This window comes from Lissotriton helveticus, chromosome 12 (genome assembly GCF_964261635.1).
Source record: "Lissotriton helveticus chromosome 12, aLisHel1.1, whole genome shotgun sequence".
In the NCBI taxonomy this organism is placed as follows: Eukaryota; Metazoa; Chordata; class Amphibia; order Caudata; family Salamandridae; genus Lissotriton; species Lissotriton helveticus.
The window spans coordinates 1,256,902-1,280,420 of record NC_136073.1 but is presented as its reverse complement, the minus strand read 5'-3'; the positions used below and the strand labels follow the sequence as shown (position 1 = coordinate 1,280,420).

Genomic DNA, 23,519 nt, shown 5'->3' with positions numbered 1-23,519 from the left:
TAAGATGGGATTAAGGCTTCTCAATAATCCAGTGCAAGTTGCGGCAACTTTCTTAGTATGAGCCTGGAACTTGAGTGTCGAGTCCATCCATACTCCTAGATTTTTTACCAAAGTTTTAGGGGAGGGGGCCGGACCCAATGAGCTGGGCCACCAGAGGTCACTCCAGTTGTTGGTGTTTTTACCCATGAGCAGCACCTCTGTTTTTCCTCCATTAAGTTGGAGGCAATTCGCGGTCATCCAATTGGCCACTGCTGTCAGTCCATCCCTAAATCTAGTGGCATCGGGGGACGGGGCTTCGTTGAGGCTGATGTGAGGTAACTCGAGTACGGGGACGGGGCTTCGTTGAGGCTGATGTGAGGTAACTCGAGTACTTCGGTGCTCCCGTGGGTGATGGCCCTAGAACCCCTTAATTCTAAAGGGGTTTGCTCTAAGCCCTCTCCTAAGTGTCCTTAATCTTTAAAATTCCAACCGCGACTTTCTCCATAAAGCTAACGCCGTCTCGTGGCTGTGTTCTCACACTGCACGTTTCCCCCGTTGGTCCCCTGTGTCACTACCTTGGGTGGTTCCTTGTGGTCACAACGATTCTACAGGCTCTAGGCCTTGTGTCTAGTCAAGTCGTGGTTCTTATACCATTTTCTTAATATATGTTTTGGTTCCCCCCTGGGGCCCAGTGTATATTGTGCTATTTACTGAAGTCCTATTGCATTTTAATTGTGTACTTTGCTCTGTAATCTTAAAGATTACTAGAGAGTGTTTAGAAATACACACATATATATATATATATATATATATATATCCAACGACAGGAAAGCACAGTGAGGGAGGCCTCCAGCAGCTTAATAAAGTTCTTTAATAAATCACGAACACTTGCCAGTAGTCACGAACAAAGTCTTAGGCTTCCAATTTCAGAGACACTGCCAGACGCGTTTCAGGATAAACAATCCTTTCCTCAGTGGCTGCTCTTGGAAATGAACCATCGCGCTTCACAATTCTAATTATAAACACCTGCCCTGTTGGGCGTGGCACTCACACTGCCTCTTGGTGTTTGTAGTTCAAAACCCATGTGGGTGCGCAGTTCCATCCTTGTAGTTCAAAATAAATCTCAAGTGAGTTGAAGCGCTATACTCTGCGCTGTTGCTGCCCTGCTTTACAGTGGTCGTGAATGAACTCTGTGCAGGCTGCAGCTCCTGAATGCAGCCTGCTCTGCTTCTCTCTGATGGTTTCAAGCTCGAGGTCAGAGCCTGAACAGACCTGTAGACACACAGTGAGCCTCCCTCGTCAGGCGTGCAAAGCCCCATACATCCAACGACAGGAAAGCACAATGAGGGAGGCCTCCAGCAGCTTAATAAAGTTCTTTAATAAATCACGAACACTTGCCAGTAGTCACGAACAAAGTCTTAGGCTTCCAATTTCAGAGACACTGCCAGACGCGTTTCAGGATAAACAATCCTTTCCTCAGTGGCTGCTCTTGGAAATGAACCATCGGTTCTGCGCACCCACATGGGTTTTGAACTACAAACACCAAGAGGCAGTGTGAGTGCCACGCCCAACAGGGCAGGTGTTTATAATTAGAATTGTGAAGCGCGATGGTTCATTTCCAAGAGCAGCCACTGAGGAAAGGATTGTTTATCCTGAAACGCGTCTGGCAGTGTCTCTGAAATTGGAAGCCTAAGACTTTGTTCGTGACTACTGGCAAGTGTTCGTGATTTATTAAAGAACTTTATTAAGCTGCTGGAGGCCTCCCTCATTGTGCTTTCCTGTCGTTGGATATATATACACATATATATATATATATATATATATATATATATATATATATATATATATATACCTGGTGTGGTTCTCCTTTCATTTAGTCATTCACAAGATTATAGACTGGTAAAACAGGCTGCTTTACATTCCTACAAGACTTAGCCTGAAGGCTTCTCTCCATAGCTACCACTAGGATAGCTTGTCTTAAACCTACCATCAATAAGGGTTGTTTGGCTGGTGCAAGGTGCCCACTATAACTAGTGGACAGCATATGCCAGGCCAACTTCTCACAAGGACATCCCGTAGAAAATCGCAAAGCGTGTATTTAAAAATGCAATAGCAGTAGTAATGTATGTCATGTTAATGCATTAATAGAATTGTTGGAACTCTGAAAACGCCCACTTAATGTTGCTGCTTGTAATCCTCTTTGTTTCTGCAGGCAGGAGAAAGATTTGCGTGCATTTTTAATTTGGGCCTCCTTGAAGCATTTTCATGTAGTAGGAGTTGCACAGATAAGGCGGGTTGGGTAATTCACGATTCCAGACCTGGTGATTTGCATACAGTATCGGGAAAACTTCGCTGCTTCCAGGTGAGGCTGTTTGATTCTTATTGCTGGCAAAACGTTAGTGAAGGTGTTAGATTGCCACTTGCCAATGATTTTTATTTATTTCAGAATGTTTGTGTAATGTGAAACTTACTAAAAATAAAATGCATCCGGACCACCCTGCTCTCCCGCCTACAAGGATTCTCTAACAATATTGACGCTGGCGTCAGCCATTTCAGCTCAAAGTGGCTTCTGGGAAATCCCTGTGCACCGGGGGAATGGTGTGTTCCACTGCAGACTTGGGGGCATATGTACAATCCCCTATCGCCATGGTAACGTCACTGTTTGTGACGTTCCTGTGGCTATAGGGGCTTTGCCTTATTTACAAACGTAAAGCCATTTAACGTGGCTTAACTCTGCCTTGTAAATAAGGCCCCCTTTCACGCTATTGTTATGGGAGGCGTAAATATGTGGCACCGTCAGAATTAAGACCAGGGAAAACCTGGTCTTACTCTTAAGTAACAAGGAGAAATGTTTAATTTCTTCTTGTTTTTGCTGTTTTCATGTGTGCTGTGTTGGGCAGCACACATTGAAACAGCCAAAATGTGGTTCCTTGAATTCTGAACCTGTGTTTTAAATATCATGATTCTGTTATGAATTTGGTAACAGCAGACCGTAAACAGTGAGTTCAGCAAGTGCAAGTGTTTTCGTCATGTTACACCAATGGATTCACTGTGTATTTAAAGGTTTTGTTCTGAACCCTCGGGTTCCATCTTGTGCATAGCAGCCATTTTGTGGATTGCCCTTACAGTAGGCCCTCACTGTGGCAGAACAAGTATTTAAGGACATAACCTTAGCATGGGTTTGTGCTGACTCCTGCATGACCTGGCGAAAGCTGACCCTGTTGCTTGAGGCTAACCTTGCCAAGCCAGTTCCTGCCCTTTAGCTGATCAAGATTATAGATCAGAGCACAGGACATTGTAAAGATTTACTACACACAAACGTGCCTATCTTACTTCCATCTGTTCCTGTTCCTGCCTCCACTAGCTATTTATGACATGGTCTGTGATCTTACTGTTTTGGGTTATCCGGCCTTGTCAGCTAGAGAATGTACACATTATGTGGACATTGTTTATGGCCTGGACTTATCTTGAAAGTGGGTTTGTCATCATACAGTGCTTTGTGTGCACGTCCTGGGAGTGACCAACAATAATGTACTTCAAAGAGAAAATGTGTGCCTAGGGCATAATAAATGGTATAAAAGGTCTGTGCTGAGACCATTCAGCAGGCTGCCTCATTCAGTTGCTTTAGGTGTGACTGGGCGACGTAGCCTCACAATTAATTGTAATAAAGATGTCTTTTCATATTTCAGATTCTCTGTTGATTTCTTTGCTGCTTTTGAATGGACTACTATTGGTAAGACCCCTGAGAAGGAGTTTGAGGATTTCTAGTACATCAGATGGCACGACCAACGATGGGCCTCATCAAGAAGTGACTATCTGGAGGAGTAATCTTGTCAGAGGACAGAAATCTACTGGGCCAGGCAAGACAGCAATCTACTAAAAGAGGTACTCTGTGCACAGAGGTTCTGGGGGATTCTTTGTCTCTGCGGCCCAGTATATTTTTGATTTTTCTGACTTAAACTCTCCAAAAGATGTCACTCCTGACTGAGGAACCTTTTTGGCGTAAGTGTTTTTTTTAAAAAAGAGACTGTTAGTGCAGTTAGAACTTGGCAGTTAGAATTTGGACAACTATTTGTTTGGTATAGCTTTGATAGGTTTGTATAGGTTTGTATATGCGAATTGCAATTTGTGTAGGCAGGTAATGAAGAGACTTTTCTCCATCTGCTTTAGTTGAAGTATAAGTGGGTTGCTCCCAGTCCTTAGTTCTTAGTTCTTTGGTCCTTAGTTTATTTGAACATTGCAATATTCAAAAAACGAGGGTCTCGTACATTTGCGAGTGTATTGATAGAGATAGCCCCTTGAAGTTTGAAGCTTGGTTAGTGAGCGCAGATGCCTAATCATAGCAAATTTGGTATTTGGTTTTGTTTAAGTTGCAACAGGGATTCCCGATTGGAGGGTTCATGTCTGATACCTCCGGTTGGAACTCCAACTTATGAGCTCTATTTAGCTAAAGCACGCTGTATTGTGTGTCCTGAGTGTTTGACCTCCTTTCTGTTTGTGTATGGAGTGGGCCCAATGTGTGTTTGTTGGTTTTCTTGATGTTTTCAGTCTGTTAAGTAAAATGCTGGTTGGTTAATGTTGAGTAGAAACTTGAGTAAAGATACAGAAATGAAACATGTAATGTGCTAAGATGGGTATGTGTTGCTCTTTAGTTTGTAGAATGAGCAATTGTGCACATATACAAAACTGCCGTTACACGCTTAAAGGATAAAATTAGGAAAATCATTCAATAGATATAAATAAGGCCCCAAAAAAAAACGAAATTGTCTATTTTTACAAAAATAAATACATTTACAGCATTTTCCTTAGATGCACTGTATTAGATGTTCATAGGCAAACATTTCAGCTGCAGTATATTTGATAGGAATGTTCATTCAGCCAGCACTTTTCCAGTTAAACACGGGTGGAATTTTGCATAACCGTCCTTTTAAATAAATGTGGCGCAAAAATGTGACGCAGGAATGTGACGCGTTTTAAGTTTGGCATATGCGCTTAGGTTTGTGAGTTAATGCATCTAAATGATAGGCAAGGGATGCAGCGGGCTCTTATATGTAGAACAATCACAAAAAGGAATAATTGGTTTTATTAGAAGAAAAAATTATTAATTATGAAAAATAATTATTAAAAATAAGTGCTACAAAAATATATTTTTAATATTTATAAAGCTTAACACTCATACTATGACCTCCTAGCATTAAAATTTGATTTAAGTTATGTTGCATCACTAAAATGACAAGCATTCGTGTGTATAATTTCCCCTTGGCATAGGCGCAAGCAAGCTCATTTATATAAAGTATAAGTTATTATTTTCAAATGCCTGACTCAAGGGTTATGTAATAGACATTCTAGTAATACATATTATGCAAGAAAATTGTAGGATATTCATTTTTTAATGCCCAAAATATGAAAGTCGATTTTGAGTAAAAGCACTGTTTAAACTGCATTTTGCTTTCATTTAGAGTACTTTTTAAAGTGTCTCAGGCTTCAGTAAATGCATAAATTTGTGTATAATACAAATTTGCAGCTTGTCCCCATTTGGGTTTACTTTTAAATGGCCCAGTGAGATCCAATTAAATTTGCTGAAATGAGTACCATTGCAACAAACATTTGTTCTAAAAACGGGTCTGTCTTTGTCAGCCTAAAAAAAAAATGAGCAGAAACTGTGGGCTAGGAGAACAGGTTGCTCCGGTTGCGCTAAGATGCTATCTTTAGTTTTCTGTAAACAATGGATGAGGCTGTCATGTTGACATTTGTGACATTTTAATTAGGACTTTGCCTCCGAGGAATGCAGAATGACCTTGCTGAATGAGCCTCTAAAGGTGGGGTTTCTGGTTTCTCCGTGAGAACATCAATAAAATGAAAGAACTTAATTTAATAGGGAAAATAAAAAGGGGTTTCTTTGAAAGTCCCAAACATCGAAAGTGAAAATGATTTGCTAATTAGGAATTATTTTTCACAGTGGAAATTATAGGTGCCAAATTAATATGGAGTGTCAGTGTAACCATTTCTTTTAGAACGGTAAAAATAAGGTAGCTTGATGTTGCGAGGTGAACTGACAAGAGAGTAACAGTTAAGTAATGAAAATTTATTTTTGTGTATGTTAAAATGTGTTTTTTTTGTGTTGTGTATTTTTCTGCTTCTGCCTACAGATCATTCATGGATTGTTCTAAGGCTGACAAGACACGTGAGTTTGGTTAGTTGAAAGGAGATGTGTTTTTGTGTAATTTCTTTGGAATGAAATGTTCATGTTTTCGTTTGTGTATTTGGCCCTATCGTGAAATATTTTAGCTGGTCCTGTATGTTAGAAGAGAGACAGCAAAGTTATATTTGACAGCAGACTCCCACTGCCTGGTGCTCTACTGTCAAAAGGAGGGTAAGGATTTTAGACCTGACAAATTTAGACAGGCCCAAATATTGGGTTTTGGGCTGCAGGTTTACAGTGCATAAAGTACATGTGCCATGGTGCTGTGTGTCACCGCTTATTCACATATGCTATTGTTTTGTCTGTGCTTCTTTTTTTTTTGTGCTTGATATACAGCAAGTATATCTGATGGCTTGACATGTGCATTTTTTTGTGTGTATGTTTTGTTTTATGATGTTACTATTACAAGTTGCCCTGTGTTGTGAAGGGACCCGTATGACGATACGTATCATTGCACAACAGTTGGATGGATTTGGTATAATGATAAATTTCACAGATATGGTTTTCATACTGTGAGGAAGACAGGCAGCACTTTTACCAGTGCATGCCTAAATTTGGCTATAATGATATTGAAGAAAACTAAAAAGATATACAGGATCAAAGTGTGTCACCTGCTGTTAGTCACTTACTGGCCCTTCCCTTAAAGGAACAGGCAGCCCTACATTTATGTATCCTTGATTGGACCTAAGGATGGAATTATAGATCTGTGACTCAAGGTGGCCTAATTTCTATATTGCATTACTTAATCATGTTCTGTTTCCCAAATAGCATATGGCTTTGTCCCTTGAAAGGAAACCAGGTTTCATTTTTTTCTCCCTGAAGAGAGAACAGGAACATTAGTTAGGATTACCGTATATGGTGTAGTTGCCAGCGGTAGAGTTAAAATTTGTGTAACTTTGGTCTTTTGTGTTTACCCCGTACTCTTGGTGCTGTGTCACATGCCTGAGGCACCCAAGCAAACTCTTGTTCTTCCTATAGAATTTTCTTTTGTTGCTTCTCCCCTGACCGATGTCGCATCATGCTTAGTTATTGGGGATTTTTAGTTGTGTCCTAGTTCCATTTCCCTTTTCCATATTCCTTTCACCAGTCAGCCCATTTATTATTATGGGCGTATTGTTTATGTTCACACTTCTAGACTGCAGTGATGTATCAGGGACCCCCCCATGTTATGTATAATTCCCTTTTGTATGACCAGACTGGTCTTCCAGAATTTTCCTCAGGCCTACTTCAATGTTTTTTCAGACTGACTGTCGGGGTAGTGATAGACTGGTTAACTGACCCAATATTATAGTAAGACAAGTTTTCCATCCGATAGGGATATCTTAAGTTTACCTTTTGAACATGACGAATTTTCAATGTCTATTTTAATTTTTCAGTTCTCTTCTGTTCCTGCTGCTTTAATTTTTGGTGGGATCAGATGTGTTCTAATCATGCAAATACCAGGACTCTCTAGTTCTTGTCTTTTTGTCTGCACATTTGATCATTAGCCTTTGTATTGCATAGTGCACTTGATGCACATTTTTAAAGGGTCTTTTCTTCATGTCATTGATAATCTGTATTATGTCATTTCTCTATTTGAGATGTTCTAGATAAGGAATTTAGGAACACCTAGGCTTAATCATTGAGGAAAATATGTATTTACCCCATTAGACAATGCCACTGTGTGAGGACATCCATTTAGATTCCCATGGCGTATTGCCACTCCCTTGCAGATTGCAGGCCACCTGCTTGCAGTCCCCTTGTTAAAACCCATGAACTGTTTTTTGTGCTTGATTTGAAGGAAACTAACAATTGTGTTACATTTCCTATATCACTAGGTTCTGCGGGATCTTCCAGAGTCAAAGGAAGAGTGATACCCTGCAGACCTGTGATCGAGACTAAGCCCACTCCCCATCAGTGACCGCTACAGATGAATGACAGACTTCTTGGCTCTACAATTCCTGCAACCAGAAAGTCGCGAGGCTGGACAGCGATCATCAGCGTGCCGTCAATGGTACCTCCCAAGCAAGGCATTTGCTTCATCGGAAGGCGTTGCAGAAAAAAAAGGAGCTGGTTCCTTGTTTGCCACAGAATGAGAGCTTCTGTTTGTTTGAGCTTTCTACCTGTTATGTGCTGGAAACCTCTGACAGTGTACAGTCCCTTGAGCCCTTGGCCCGAGTTTTGGCCACACACACACCTCTTTTCCCTGTGCTCCGACGGAAAGGCACTATATTCTGGTGCCCATGAGAGAGCAGCTTGAGCGTCCTCTGACACTAAATAATGAGTGTTGGAGTCTGAAAGTGCTGCTGATCTTGAGAGGTTGTTTCTCAGTAGTGCTTGGATCTGCACAAGATGTTTTGTGCCCATGATCAATGAAGAGCACATCATTTGTAGTGTCTTCCACAATGAAGAGACACTGGTGCATTGTTTTGAGACATTGAGACTTTCGAGTGAGCTGTGGGTGTTTGCCAGGAGGGCACTCCAACTAAGCAGTACTTTTTCTCATGAAAAGGCCTGAATCGAGAGGCCCAACGCGGAAGAAGACAATGGAAGCGGATTTGATGGACAATAGAAGCCTTCCAAAGAGGCTTATAACGGACTTTGGGCACAGTTGCAGATATAGACTGAGTGATTGCCTATGTAAGGGAAAAAAGATGGTCTGTGGTTCCTTGAATTCTGAACCTGTGTTTTAAATATCATGATTCTGTTATGAATTTGGTAACAGCAGACCGTAAACAGTGAGTTCAGCAAGTGCAAGTGTTTTCGTCATGTTACACCAATGGATTCACTGTGTATTTGAAGGTTTTGTTCTGAACCCTCGGGTTCCATCTTGTGCATAGCAGCCATTTTGTGGATTGCCCTTGCAGTAGGCCCTCACTGTGGCAGAACAAGTATTTAAGGACATAACCTTAGCATGGGTTTGTGCTGACTCCTGCATGACCTGGCGAAAGCTGACCCTGTTGCTTGAGGCTAACCTTGCCAAGCCAGTTCCTGCCCTTTAGCTGATCAAGATTATAGATCAGAGCACAGGACATTGTAAAGATTTACTACACACAAACGTGCCTATCTTACTTCCATCTGTTCCTGTTCCTGCCTCCACTAGCTATTTATGACATGGGCTGTGATCTTACTGTTTTGGGTTATCCGGCTTTGTCAGCTAGAGAATGTACGCCTTATGTGGACATTGTTTATGGCCTGGACTTATCTTGAAAGTGGGTTTGTCATCATACAGTGCTTTGTGTGCACGTCCTTGGAGTGACCAACAATAATGTACTTCAAAGAGAAAATGTGTGCCTAGGGCATAATAAATGGTATAAAAGGTCTGTGCTGAGACCATTCAGCAGGCTGCCTCATTCAGTTGCTTTAGGTGTGACTGGGCGACGTAGCCTCACAATTAATTGTAATAAAGATGTCTTTTCATATTTCAGATTCTCTGTTGATTTCTTTGCTGCTTTTGAATGGACTACTTATTGGTAAGACCCCTGAGAAGGAGTTTGAGGATTTCTAGTACATCAAAAAGGCAGTGTCTTGTTTATGTACAGGAAGGTCCCCCTTCCTGCACACAAACAGGATTTTTTTTTAAATACCGTCTTGCATCTTCTATGTGTGCTGCATTAAGCAGCACACATAGAAGTTACAAAACGACATGTAAAGACTGTTTATGTGCAGGAAGTGGGACCTTCCTGCACATAAACAATCCTCCCCTGCACGCAGACATCCTTGCACTAGGGTGGGCTAGATTTTTATTATACAAGGAGCTAACATTTCGTCTGTTAATTCAAACCAAGGGGCATATCAGCAAGGGCCGGAGTTAAAATTATCTCTGCTTTAGCGTCCGTTTTCGGACAAAAAGCGGCGATAATTTTAACGCCCTATTAGCAAGGACACGCTAACGCGTAAATCCATGCTTCTTCGCACTTTACTTTAACGCCCAGCTTTGCATCTCTAATGAGATGCAAAGTGGGCGTTCTTTCCCAGAATAACGGGAGAAATGTCGCTAAGCGACATTTCTCCTATCATCAAGCCTCATGCAAAGCAGCATAGCGACAAGAAAAGTAGCGATAACCTCCGTTATCGCTACGTTCCTTACACCTGCTTTGAAACTGACTTAGCCATGATATCCTATGTAAGGTGAATATCATGGCTAAGTATGTGTAGCCCTATCAGCAAGCTATCGCCAAAAGTTGTGCGACTATCGCTGGGTTTCCAGCGATAATCGCACAGTTGGCAGCTTGCACTCTGAATTTTATCGCTTTGGAGATAAGCGTTACTGATTGCATGCTATCTCTGCTATAGAATTCAGAGTTGGCCGGTGATAATTATCCTCGCGCTAAGTGCGCTTAGCGATAATTATCGCTGGCCCTTGCTGATATGCCCCCAAATATTTACATAGAGCAGACATTCTTAACTCACACATTCATAGGTACTCTCTGTTAGAAATGGGGGTCTCTGGTTGGCAAGGGTTTGCACCTTAGTCCAAGTAGGGACCCTTCTTCTAGTCAGGATAAGAGAGTTACACTCCTAAAATAACCCCTGCTCACACCCCTTGGTAGCTTAGCACGAGCAGTCAGGCTTATCTTGGAGGCAGTGTGTAAAGCATTTGCATATAACCAACAGAAATACAGTGAAAGCACTACAAAAGGACACCACACCATTTTAGAAAAATATCCAATATTTTATATATCCAAAACAAGACCAAAAACAATTAAAAAACCCACCATACAGTTCTCAGAACTATCTTCAATAATCAAAAATATACTTGAAATATAGTTCCTTGAAGTCGATAGCTCAGTGTGGGGCTATCATGACGTCTTGAACAACAAATTGAAACAGTTCTGACTGACTGGGGCATCGCAGGCCAGCTACGGTGTCGGGAAGACCCGCAAAACAGTACCTTTAGTAATGTAGAGCATCTGCGACCTCTCGATGAGCCCCGAAGGGCCGGGCGTCTGCAGGCATCGGTTCCGGAGGTCGGTGCAGGAGTCGTCGGGCCCTTGAAGTCATATGCGTTGCACATCAAACTCATCGCGGTTGAATTCGAGAACACGGGCGTCAGGGCTGTGGTACGGCGTGTGGTGTCCTCAGGTCGCGGTGCAGGCAGCGGCTCAATTACATTTTTCCATCAGCTTTGGTGAGACTAGGACTACGGTGCGAAGTAATGCGGTGCTGGCAGGTCACGGTGTAAGCAGCGGTGGCGTCATTGCTGAAGCGATGTTGTCGGCTTATGAACTGGAGTCGATGGCGCCAGCATCGTTAGGCCAAGACTGCGCTGCGGGAAGCAGATGGTGCGTTATGTAACTTACGAGCGATAACCTCGAAACACGGTGCAAGCAGCGGCAGCGATGTCGGCATGGAGTGACGCCGTCGGTGATACCAGGGCGGCCGCATGAAGCGAGGCGGTTCGGAGTGCGTACCCACAGGTCGCGGTACAAACAGCAGCTCGGTGACGCCGTCAGTGAGACCAGGGTTGCGGTGCAAAGTGCGGCGGTGCTCTGAGCTGTGCCTTCACAGAGTAGAGTTGCTTTTTCTTCTGTTGTAGCACAAAACACACAGTCCCCAGTGCTGGTAACAGATGAACTTGAAGTCTTTGCTGTTCCTGAGACTTTTTCGACATTGCTAAGTTCACATGAGCTTTGCTGCCTTGAAGCTGCTTTTGCACACAATACTACATGACTTTGTTTTTGCAAGACTCTGTTTGTGCCTTTCACATGAGAATGGTCTGCTTTTCACGTTCTCTGCTAAGTTCCTGGAGTTTAGTCTGAACCCGATGTGCAAGGTCGATAAACAACACCCCTTGTTATTCTGTTCTGGTCAGTCCCTAGACCCTAAACATAACATGCTAAACACAGCTCCAACGCTGGAGACTCGTGCTTTGATATTACGGGGATGCATCTTGTTTTAACACACTTGGAAAGAGCCCTTTCCATGGAAAAGAGCTTTGCTATTCCTAGGATGTAAACCTTATTTATTTATTTTATTTATAAAGTTCCAAGCTTTAAGTTATGGGGTCTGCTGTCAAAGCCCAGAGATCTTCCTTTATATAAATAAACTTCTTCCAGGTAAGGGGAGGGTGGTTAGGCCTCATAGTCCTTTTTCCACTGTCTTTATAAAATGACGTCCCCCTTTGCACTCTATGGAATTGTAATAATGCTAATTGTTCTGAGTTTATGCATTTTGCTGCTGGTAGTGGCTTGTATACTGTGTTGTAGAGCACAACAGTTGAAAGAAACATTTTAAACTATTAGAGTGACTCTCCCAAATCTTATTGTGGACAAGTAAGAGTGAGTGAGCGAAAGAGTATGTCTTGCTACTGCGATTCCTAAGAGAGTCGGAAATGTTGGGTTGTCTAATCATTTGTAGCTTCGTGATTTTTGGAGGAGAACGAATGAGACACTATAGCTAGTCGGTTTTGGGATTTTGGGTACTAAGGTGATAGGTTGGTACACCTGCGCATAGTTCTGTGTAGGTACAGAATCCCTGCAACTTCAGAAAACTCTAACAGCAGGATGATGAAAGTACACTCCAGGCTTTTCCCTGCCCAAGACAGAAGCAGCAAGCAGCAGGCCAACACAGCAGAGCATGCAGCAAAGTGGCAGTTCCTCCTGACAGCTTTTCCAGCCCATCTTCCTGGTGGGTTCCTTAGTTTAGCAGTAATCTAAAATACTGGAGTCTAGGCCCCAATATTTATACACCAAAATCCTTTGTTCTCTGGAGGCAGAGAGTGTCTGTGCTCAGCCAAAACCAGTTCTGTCCTCTCTGGCACAGCTTCCCAGCAGGAAGTGGAGACAGCATTGTCCTAGGCAGGCAGGGCCTATTCAGGTGCAAGGGAAATCTCCTCCCACTACTCTGAATTCAGCCCGGGCCCTCGAAGTCCCCCCCCCCCCCCCCGGTAGCCGACTGATGTCTGAGTTAATGCACCTGCCCTGCCCCTGTTACTCAAAAGCCAGAGAGTCAATAGACAAACCAGCAGAGGCACATGAAAGGCTAAGCAAGAAAATACCTACTTTCTAAAAGTGGTATTTTCAAACACACAATATAAAAATCATCTTTACTAAAATGTGCATCTTTATGTTCTGAGTTCAGGCATACTAAACGTTACTTTCCTATCTAGTCCCAATGGGAAGTTATACTTATAAGATGTTATAAATAAACTCCTATTCTACCATATGGGACAGATAGCCTTTCCATATTGAAAAACGAAATGCACTGTAATTCACTACCAGGGCATGTCACACACACCAGTACATGTCCTACCTTTAACATGCACATCACCCTGCCCACATAGGTACCTTGGGCCTACCTTAGGGGTGACTTATATGTAAGAATAGGGAAGATGAGGGCCTGGAAAGTAGGTACACTTGCTAAGTGGACATGGCAGTCACAAACTGCGCGCAGACACTGCGGTGGCAGGTCTGAGTTACCTTTACTGGGCTACTTCTCTGGGTGGCACAATCAGCGCGGCAGGCCCACTAGCAGCATTTGATTTACAGGCACTGGCACTCTCAGTGTACTTTACTAGGGACTTACTAGTAAATCAAATATGACAATCTTTGAAACACCAATCCATAACACAATTTACACAGAGAGCATATGCACTTTACCACTGATCAGCAACGGTAAAGTGTCCTGAGTTCTAAAACCAACAAAGACAGGTCAGGATAAAATAGGAGGAAGAAGCAAAAACTTTGGGGATAACCCTGCAAAAAAGAGCCATTTCCAACACTCTCATATTTGATAATGAAGAAAAAGGCGACTCGATGAAATGAAAAATTTGTCTAGGATCAAACAATTTGAAACCAGTGCATGGAGCAAATACATTACAGTTCGGTCAAGTTGATTATTCAAGCCACTAGACGTGCAGGTTGGGTAACTTTTTTATGATTTGTCAAGTCCTGACACCACTGGCTCATGACCTATAGTTTGGGAAACTCTGCTTGGACAAAAGTTCCTCCGTCTATTCTCCTCCCCCCAGGGCTGCAGAACAGACTCTTCCAAGGAGATGGGATCAATTCAGCCACTCACCAGTGTGCGTAATGTTGATTCCTGTACATTGCACAAGAGCCCTTGATGGTGTGAGTGCTTGGCTCTGAGGCTGAAAGTGACACTTTATTCACCATCCCACTGTGGAGCTATAAGCTTCTAATCGGTTTGAAGCCAGCCTCGCACTGCTTGCAGAATGTCTTTAAAGCTAGACTAGAAGTACTTTGAGGATGGGTGTGAGACCAACCTTGCACTGCATGGGTGATGTTTTATGATACCAGCCATGCACTGCTCTGAGGATATATTTGAGGCCAGACTTGCCCAATTTTGAGGTCTTTGAGGCCAGCCGTGCAGTGCTTGAAGGATTTGTTTGACACCAGCTTGGCACTCTTTGAGTGTTACGCTGAGCAGGACCTTCTGGCGTCAGGCTTGAGGCTCTCTGTGGAGGAGGCCAGCCCAGCATCTTTCACAGTCACCCCTTCTCAGTAGTTCTGCTGTGCAGTGTGAGACTCACCTAATGCACCTCCGTGTCCTCACAGAGGCACCTTCACCGCACTCACTGGAGCAGGCACTCCAGCCGCCCCAGGTGGCCCACTGCCCAGGTGCCGGAGGACGCAGGGGGTGTTGAGAAACGAGTCCGAGCCCTGGTGGGTGCGGGTTACGCAATAGAGATAGTCCTTGGGTCCTGCCATCGGTCCCCTGTTAAAAAAGAGAGAGGGGAGACAAGCATTAGGGCTGCCTTAGCCTTACTGGGGGCTTGTTGAGTTACCAAAAACTGTGATGTATTCTCTTACTAAGTATTGCACTGCAGCCAGAAATTGGGGCACTAAATTAGCTTACACCGACCTCTGCCATGTCACAAATAGCCTTACACCAACATGTGTACGGCCACATAGAGCATAAGACCAGTGCCAGCACACATAGGTACTTAACCAACCTTGACAGGGCTTACAGACCTTCCTCAACCACATCCACAGGGCCACAGAGAGCCTCTGAACCCACCTCTGCCAGGCCACATAGAGCCTCTGAGCCCACCTCTGCCACAGAGAGCCTCTGAACCCACCTCTGCCACAGAGAGCCTCTGAACCCACCTCTGCCACAGAGAGCCTCTGAACCCACCTCTGCCACAGAGAGCCTCTGAACCCACCTCGGCCACAGAGAGCCTCTGAGCCCACCTCTGCCAGGCCACAGAGAGCCTCTGAGCCCACCTCTGCCAGGCCACAGAGAGCCTCTGAGCCCACCTCTGCCAGGACACAGAGAGCCTCTGAACCCACCTCTGCCAGGCCTCAGAGAGCCTCTGAACCCACCTCTGCCAGGACACAGAGAGCCTCGAACCCACCTCTGCCAGGCCTCAGAGAGCCTCTGAACCCACCTCTGCCAGGCCTCAGAGAGCCTCTGAGCCCACCTCTGCCAGGACACCTCTGAGCCCACCTCTGCCAGGACACAGAGAGCCTCTGAGCCCACAGAGAGCCTCCGAGCCCACCTCTGCCAGGCCACTGAGAGCCTCTGAACCCACCTCTGCCAGGACACAGAGAGCCTCTGAACCCACCTCTGCCAGGACACAGAGAGCCTCTGAACCCACCTCTGCCAGGCCACAGAGAGCCTCTGAGCCCACCTCTGCCAGGCCACAGAGAGCCTCTGAGCCCACAGAGAGCCTCTGAACCCACCTCTGCCACAGAGAACCTCCGAGCCCACCTCTGCCAGGACACAGAGAGCCTCTGAACCCACCTGTGCCACAGAGAGCCTCTGAGCCCACCTCTGCCAGGACACAGAGAGCCTCTGAACCCACCTCTGCCAGGACACCTCTGAGCCCACCTCTGCCAGGACACAGAGAGCCTCTGAACCCACCTGTGCCACAGAGAGCCTCTGAACCCTCCTCTGCCAGGACACAGAGAGCCTCTGAGCTCACCTCTGACAGGCCACAGAGAGCCTCTGAACCCATCTCTGCTAGGACACAGAGAGCCTCTGAGCCCACCTCTGCCAGGACACAGAGAGCCTCTGAGCCCACCTCTGCCAGGACACAGAGAGCCTCTGAGCCCACCTCTGCCAGGCCACAGAGAGCCTCTGAGCCCACCTCTGCCAGGACACAGAGAGCCTCTGAGCCCACCTCTGCCAGGCCACAGAGAGCCTCTGAGCCCACCTCTGCCAGGCCGCAGAGAGCCTCTGAACCCACCTCTGCCAGGACACAGAGAGCCTCTGAACCCACCTCTGCCAGGACACCTCTGAGCCCACCTCTGCCAGGACACAGAGAGCCTCTGAGCCCACCTCAGCCACAGAGAGCCTCTGAACCCTCCTCTGCCACAGAGAGCCTCCGAGCCCACCTCTGCCAGGCCACAGAGAGCCTCTGAGCCCACCTCTGCCACAGAGAGCCTCTGAACCCATCTCTGCCAGGCCACAGAGAGCCTCCGAGCCCACCTCTGCCAGGCCACAGAGAGCCTCCGAGCCCACCTCTGCCAGGCCACAGAGAGCCTCTGAGCCCACCACTGCCAGGACACAGAGAGCCTCTGAACCCACCTCTGCCAGGCCACAGATAGCCTCTGAACCCTCCTCTGCCACAGAGAGCCTCCGAGCCCACCTCTGCCAGGCAGCAGAGAGCCTCTGAGCCCACCTCTGCCAGGCCACAGAGAGCCTCTGAGCCCACCTCTGCCAGGCCACAGAGAGCCTCTGAGCCCACCTCTGCCAGGCCACAGAGAGCCTCTGAACCCACCTCTGCCAGGATACAAGGAGCCTCTGAGCTCACCTCTGCCAGGACACAGAGAGCCTCTGAGCCCACCTCTGCCAGGACACAGAGAGCCTCTGAGCCCACCTCTGCCAGGACACAGAGAGCCTCTGAGCCCACCTCTGCCAGGCCACAGAGAGCCTCTGAGCCCACCTCTGACACAGAGAGCCTCTGAACCCTCCTCTGCCAGGACACAGAGAGCCTCTGAGCCCACCTCTGCCAGGCCACAGAGAACCTCCGAGCCCACCACTGCCAGGACATAGAGAGCCTCTGAACCCACCTGTGCCACAGAGAGCCTCTGAGCCCACCTCTGCCAGGACACAGAGAGCCTCTGAGCCCACCTCTGCCAGGACACAGAGAGCCTCTGAGCCCACCTCTGCCAGGACACAGAGAGCCTCTGAGCCCACCTCTGCCAGGCCACGGAGAGCCTCTGAACCCACCTCTGCCAGGACACCTCTGAGCCCACCTCTGCCAGGACACAGAGAGCTTCTGAGCCCACCTCAGCCAGGCCACAGAGAGCATCTGAGCCCACCTCTGCCAGGCCACAGAGAGCATCTGAGCCCACCTCTGCCAGGACACAGAGAGCCTCTGAGCCCACCTCTGCCAGGACACAGAGAGCCTCTGAGCCCACCTCTGCCAGGACACCTCTGAGCCCACCTCTGCCAGGCCACAGAAAGCCTCTGAGCGCACCTCTGCCAGGACACAGAGAGCCTCTGAACCCTCCTCTGCCAGGACACAGAGAGCCTCTGAGCCCACCTCTGCCAGGCCACAGAGAGCCTCTGAGCCCACCTCTGCCAGGCCACAGAGATCCTCTGAGCCCACCTCTGCCACAGAGAGCCTCTGAACCCACCTCTGCCACAGAGAGCCTCTGAGCCCACCTCTGCCAGGACACAGAGAGCCTCTGAGCCCACATCCAGGCCACAGAGAGCCTCTGAGCCCACCTCTGCCACAGAGAGCCTCTGAGCCCACCTCTGCCAGGCCACAGAGAGCCTCTGAACCCACCTCTGCCAGGACACAGAGAGCCTCTGAGCCCACCTCTGCCAGGACACCTCTGAGCCCACCTCTGCCAGGACACAGAGAGCCTCTGAGCCCACCTCAGCCACAGAGAGCCTCTGAACCCTCCTCTGCCACAGAGAGCCTCCGAGCCCACCTCTGCCAGGCCACAGAGAGCCTCTGAGCCCACCTCTGCCACAGAGAGCCTCTGAACCCATCTCTGCCAGGCCACAGAGAGCCTCCGAGCCCACCTCTGCCAGGCCACAGAGAGCCTCCGAGCCCACCTCTGCCAGGCCACAGAGAGCCTCTGAGCCCACCACTGCCAGGACACAGAGAGCCTCTGAACCCACCTCTGCCAGGCCACAGATAGCCTCTGAACCCTCCTCTGCCACAGAGAGCCTCCGAGCCCACCTCTGCCAGGCAGCAGAGAGCCTCTGAGCCCACCTCTGCCAGGCCACAGAGAGCCTCTGAGCCCACCTCTGCCAGGCCACAGAGAGCCTCTGAGCCCACCTCTGCCAGGCCACAGAGAGCCTCTGAACCCACCTCTGCCAGGATACAAGGAGCCTCTGAGCTCACCTCTGCCAGGACACAGAGAGCCTCTGAGCCCACCTCTGCCAGGACACAGAGAGCCTCTGAGCCCACCTCTGCCAGGACACAGAGAGCCTCTGAGCCCACCTCTGCCAGGCCACAGAGAGCCTCTGAGCCCACCTCTGACACAGAGAGCCTCTGAACCCTCCTCTGCCAGGACACAGAGAGCCTCTGAGCCCACCTCTGCCAGGCCACAGAGAACCTCCGAGCCCACCACTGCCAGGACATAGAGAGCCTCTGAACCCACCTGTGCCACAGAGAGCCTCTGAGCCCACCTCTGCCAGGACACAGAGAGCCTCTGAGCCCACCTCTGCCAGGACACAGAGAGCCTCTGAGCCCACCTCTGCCAGGACACAGAGAGCCTCTGAGCCCACCTCTGCCAGGCCACGGAGAGCCTCTGAACCCACCTCTGCCAGGACACCTCTGAGCCCACCTCTGCCAGGACACAGAGAGCTTCTGAGCCCACCTCAGCCAGGCCACAGAGAGCATCTGAGCCCACCTCTGCCAGGCCACAGAGAGCATCTGAGCCCACCTCTGCCAGGACACAGAGAGCCTCTGAGCCCACCTCTGCCAGGACACAGAGAGCCTCTGAGCCCACCTCTGCCAGGACACCTCTGAGCCCACCTCTGCCAGGCCACAGAAAGCCTCTGAGCGCACCTCTGCCAGGACACAGAGAGCCTCTGAACCCTCCTCTGCCAGGACACAGAGAGCCTCTGAGCCCACCTCTGCCAGGCCACAGAGAGCCTCTGAGCCCACCTCTGCCAGGCCACAGAGATCCTCTGAGCCCACCTCTGCCACAGAGAGCCTCTGAACCCACCTCTGCCACAGAGAGCCTCTGAGCCCACCTCTGCCAGGACACAGAGAGCCTCTGAGCCCACATCCAGGCCACAGAGAGCCTCTGAGCCCACCTCTGCCACAGAGAGCCTCTGAGCCCACCTCTGCCAGGCCACAGAGAGCCTCTGAACCCACCTCTGCCAGGACACAGAGAGCCTCTGAGCCCACCTCTGCCAGGACACAGAGAGCCTCTGAGCCCACATCCAGGCCACAGAGAGCCTCTGAGCCCACCTCTGCCAGGCCACAGAGAGCCTCTGAGCCCACCTCTGCCAGGCCACAGAGAGCCTCCGAGCTCACCTATGCCAGGCCACAGAGAGCCTCTGAGCCCACCTCTGCCAGGACACAGAGAGCCTCTGAGCCCACCTCTGCCAGGCCACAGAGAGCCTCTGAGCCCACATCCAGGCCACAGAGAGCCTCTGAGCCCACCTCTGCCAGGCCACAGAGATCCTCTGAACCCACCTCTGCCACAGAGAGCCTCTGAACCCACCTCTGCCACAGAGAGCCTCTGAGCCCACCTCTGCCAGGACACAGAGAGCCTCTGAACCCACCTCTGCCAGGCCACAGAGAGCCTCTGAGCCCACCACTGCCAGGCCATAGAGAGCCTCTGAGCCCATCTCTGCAAGGACACAGAGAGCCTCTGAGCCCACCTCTGCAAGGACACAGAGAGCCTCTGAGCCCACCTCTGCAAGGACACAGAGAGCCTCTGAACCCACCTCTGCCAGGCCATAGAGAGCCTCTGAGCCCACCTCTGCAAGGACACAGAGAGCCTCTGAGCCCACCTCTGCCAGGACACAGAGGGCCTCTGAACCCACCTCTGCCACAGAGAGCCTCTGAGCCCACCGCTGCCACAGAGAGCCTCTGAACCCACCTCTGCCAGGCCACAGAGAGCCTCTGAGCCCACCTCTGCCAGGACACAGAGAGCCTCTGAGCCCACCTCTGTCAGGCCACAGAGATCCTCTGAACCCACCTCTGCCACAGAGAGCCTCTGAACCCACCTCTGCCACAGAGAGCCTCTGAGCCCACCTCTGCCACAGAGAGTCTCTGAGCCCACCTCTGCCAGGACACAGAGAGCCTCTGAACCCACCTCTGCCAGGCCACAGAGAGCCTCTTAGCCCACCTCTGCCAGGACACAGAGAGCCTCTGAGCCCACCTCTGCCAGGACACAGAGAGCCTCTGAGCCCACCTCTGCCAGGCCAAAGAGAGCCTCTGAGCCCACCTCTGCCAGGACACAGAGAGCCTCTGAACCCACCTCTGCCACAGAGAGCCTCTGAGCCCACCTCTGGCAGGACACAGAGAGCCTCTGAGCCCACCTCTGCCACAGAGAGCCTCTGAACCCACCTCTGCCACAGAGAGCCTCTGAACCCACCACTGCCAGGCCACAAAGAGCCTCTGAGCCCACCACTGCCAGGACACAGAGAGCCTCTGAGCCCACCTCTGCCACAGAGAGCCTCTGAACCCAGCTCTGCCACAGAGAGCCTCTGAACCCACCTCTACCAGGCCACAGAGAGCCTCTGAGCCCACCTCTGTCAGGACACAGAGAGCCTCTGAGCCCACCCCTGCCAGGCCACAGAGAGCCTCTGAACCCACCTCTGCCAGGACACAGAGAGCCTCTGAGCCCACCTCTGCCAGGACACAGAGAGCCTCTGAACCCACCTCTGTCAGGACACAGAGAGCCTCTGAACCCACCTCTGCCAGGACACAAAGAGCCTCTGAGCCCACCTCTGCCAGGCCACAGAGAGCCTCTGAACCCACCTCTGCCAGGACACAGAGAGCCTCTGAACCCACCTCTGCCACAGAGAGCCTCTGAGCCCACCTCTGCCAGGCCACAGAGAGCCTCTGAACCCACCTCTGCCACAGAGAGCCTCTGAGCCCACCTCTGCCAGGACACAGAGAGCCTCTGAGCCCACCTCTGCCAGGACACAGAGAGCCTCTGAGCCCACCTCTGCCAGGACACAGAGGGCCTCTGAGCCCACAGAGAGCCTCTGAGCCCACCTCTGCCAGGACATATAGAGCCTCTGAGCCCACATCGAGGCCACAGAGAGCCTCTGAGCCCACCTCTGCCACAGAGAGCCTCTGAGCCCACCTCTGTCAGGACACAGAGGGCCTCTGAGCCCACCTCTGCCAGGCTACAGAGAGCCTCTGAGCCCACCTCTGCCAGGACATAGAGAGCCTCTGAGCCCACCTCTGCCAGGCCACAGAGAGCCTCTGAGCGCACCTCTGCCAGGACACAGAGAGCCTCTGAACCCACCTCTGCCAGGCCACAGAGAGCCTCTGAGCCCACCTCTGCCAGGCCACAGAGAGCCTCTGAGCACACCTTTGCCAGGCTACAGAGAGCCTCTGAGCCCACCTCTGCCAGGACACAGAGAGCCTCTGAGCCCACCTCTGCCAGGCCACAGAGAGCCTCTGAGCGCACCTCTGCCAGGACACAGAGAGCCTCTGAACCCACCTCTGCCAGGACACAGAGAGCCTCTGAGCCCACCTCTGCCAGGCCACAGAGAACCTCTGAGCCCACCTCTGCCAGGCCACAGAGAGCCATTGAACCCACCTCTGCCACAGAGAACCCCTGAGCCCACCTCTGCCAGGCCACAGAGAGCCTCTGAACCCACCTCTGCCACAGAGAGCCTCTGAGCCCACCTCTGCCAGGCCACAGAGGGCCTCTGAGCCCACCTCTGCCAGGCCACAGAGAGCCTCTGAGCCCACCTCTGCCAGGCTATAGAGAGCCTCTGAGCCCACCTCTGCCAGGCCATAGAGAGCCTCTGAGCCCACCTCTGCCAGGACACAGAGAGCCTCTGAGCCCACCTCTGCCAGGACACAGAGAGCCTCTGAACCCACCTCTGCCAGGCCACAGAGAACCTCTGAGCCCACCTCTGCCACAGAGAGCCTCTGAGCCCACCTCTGCCAGGACACAGAGAGCCTCTGAACCCACCTCTGCCAGGCCACAGAGAGCCTCTGAGCCCACCTCTGCCAGGCCACAAAGAGCCTCTGAGCCCACCACTGCCAGGACACAGAGAGCCTCTGAACCCACCTCTGCCAGGCCACAGAGAGCCTCTGAACCCACCTCTGCCATAGAGAGCCTCTGAGCCCACCTCTGCCAGGACACAGAGAGCCTCTGAGCCCACCTCTGCCACAGAGAGCCTCTGAACCCACCTCTGCCAGGCCACAGAGAGCCTCTGAACCCACCTCTGCCATAGAGAGCCTCTGAGCCCACCCCTGCCAGGCCACAGAGAGCCTCTGAGCCCACCTCTGCCAGGCCACAGAGAGCCTCTGAGCGCACCTCTGCCAGGACACAGAGAGCCTCTGAACCCACCTCTGCCAGGACACAGAGAGCCTCTGAGCCCACCTCTGCCAGGCCACAGAGAACCTCTGAGCCCACCTCTGCCAGGCCACAGAGAGCCTCTGAGCCCACCTCTGCCAGGCCACATAGAGCCTTTGAACCCACCTCTGCCACAGAGAACCCCTGAGCCCACCTCTGCCAGGCCACAGAGAGCCTCTGAACCCACCTCTGCCACAGAGAGCCTCTGAGCCCACCTCTGCCAGGACACAGAGAGCCTCTGAGCCCACCTCTGCCAGGACACAGAGAGCCTCTGAGCCCACCTCTGCCAGGCCAAAGAGAGCCTCTGAGCCCACCTCTGCCAGGACACAGAGAGCCTCTGAACCCACCTCTGCCACAGAGAGCCTCTGAGCCCACCTCTGGCAGGACACAGAGAGCCTCTGAGCCCACCTCTGCCACAGAGAGCCTCTGAACCCACCTCTGCCACAGAGAGCCTCTGAACCCACCACTGCCAGGCCACAAAGAGCCTCTGAGCCCACCACTGCCAGGACACAGAGAGCCTCTGAGCCCACCTCTGCCACAGAGAGCCTCTGAACCCAGCTCTGCCACAGAGAGCCTCTGAACCCACCTCTACCAGGCCACAGAGAGCCTCTGAGCCCACCTCTGTCAGGACACAGAGAGCCTCTGAGCCCACCCCTGCCAGGCCACAGAGAGCCTCTGAACCCACCTCTGCCAGGACACAGAGAGCCTCTGAGCCCACCTCTGCCAGGACACAGAGAGCCTCTGAACCCACCTCTGTCAGGACACAGAGAGCCTCTGAACCCACCTCTGCCAGGACACAAAGAGCCTCTGAGCCCACCTCTGCCAGGCCACAGAGAGCCTCTGAACCCACCTCTGCCAGGACACAGAGAGCCTCTGAACCCACCTCTGCCACAGAGAGCCTCTGAGCCCACCTCTGCCAGGCCACAGAGAGC

The 23,519-nt window shown here is 50.3% G+C and overlaps 1 protein-coding gene across 2 annotated transcripts in view; it reads right to left on the bottom strand.

Annotated features, from left to right (window-relative positions):
- Window positions 1–23,519, bottom strand: part of ADAMTSL5 (ADAMTS like 5) — a 287,008-nt gene that overhangs the window by 205,280 nt on the left and 58,209 nt on the right. Inside the window, exon 3 of one of the 2 annotated variants that reach the window (XM_078668537.1) lies at window positions 14,655–14,839. The exons of the other annotated variant lie outside the window; for it this stretch is intronic. Within the exon in view, the coding sequence (XP_078524663.1) occupies window positions 14,655–14,839 (185 nt within the window). The remainder of the gene's footprint in view (window positions 1–14,654; window positions 14,840–23,519) is intronic. 2 annotated transcript variants of the gene reach the window in all.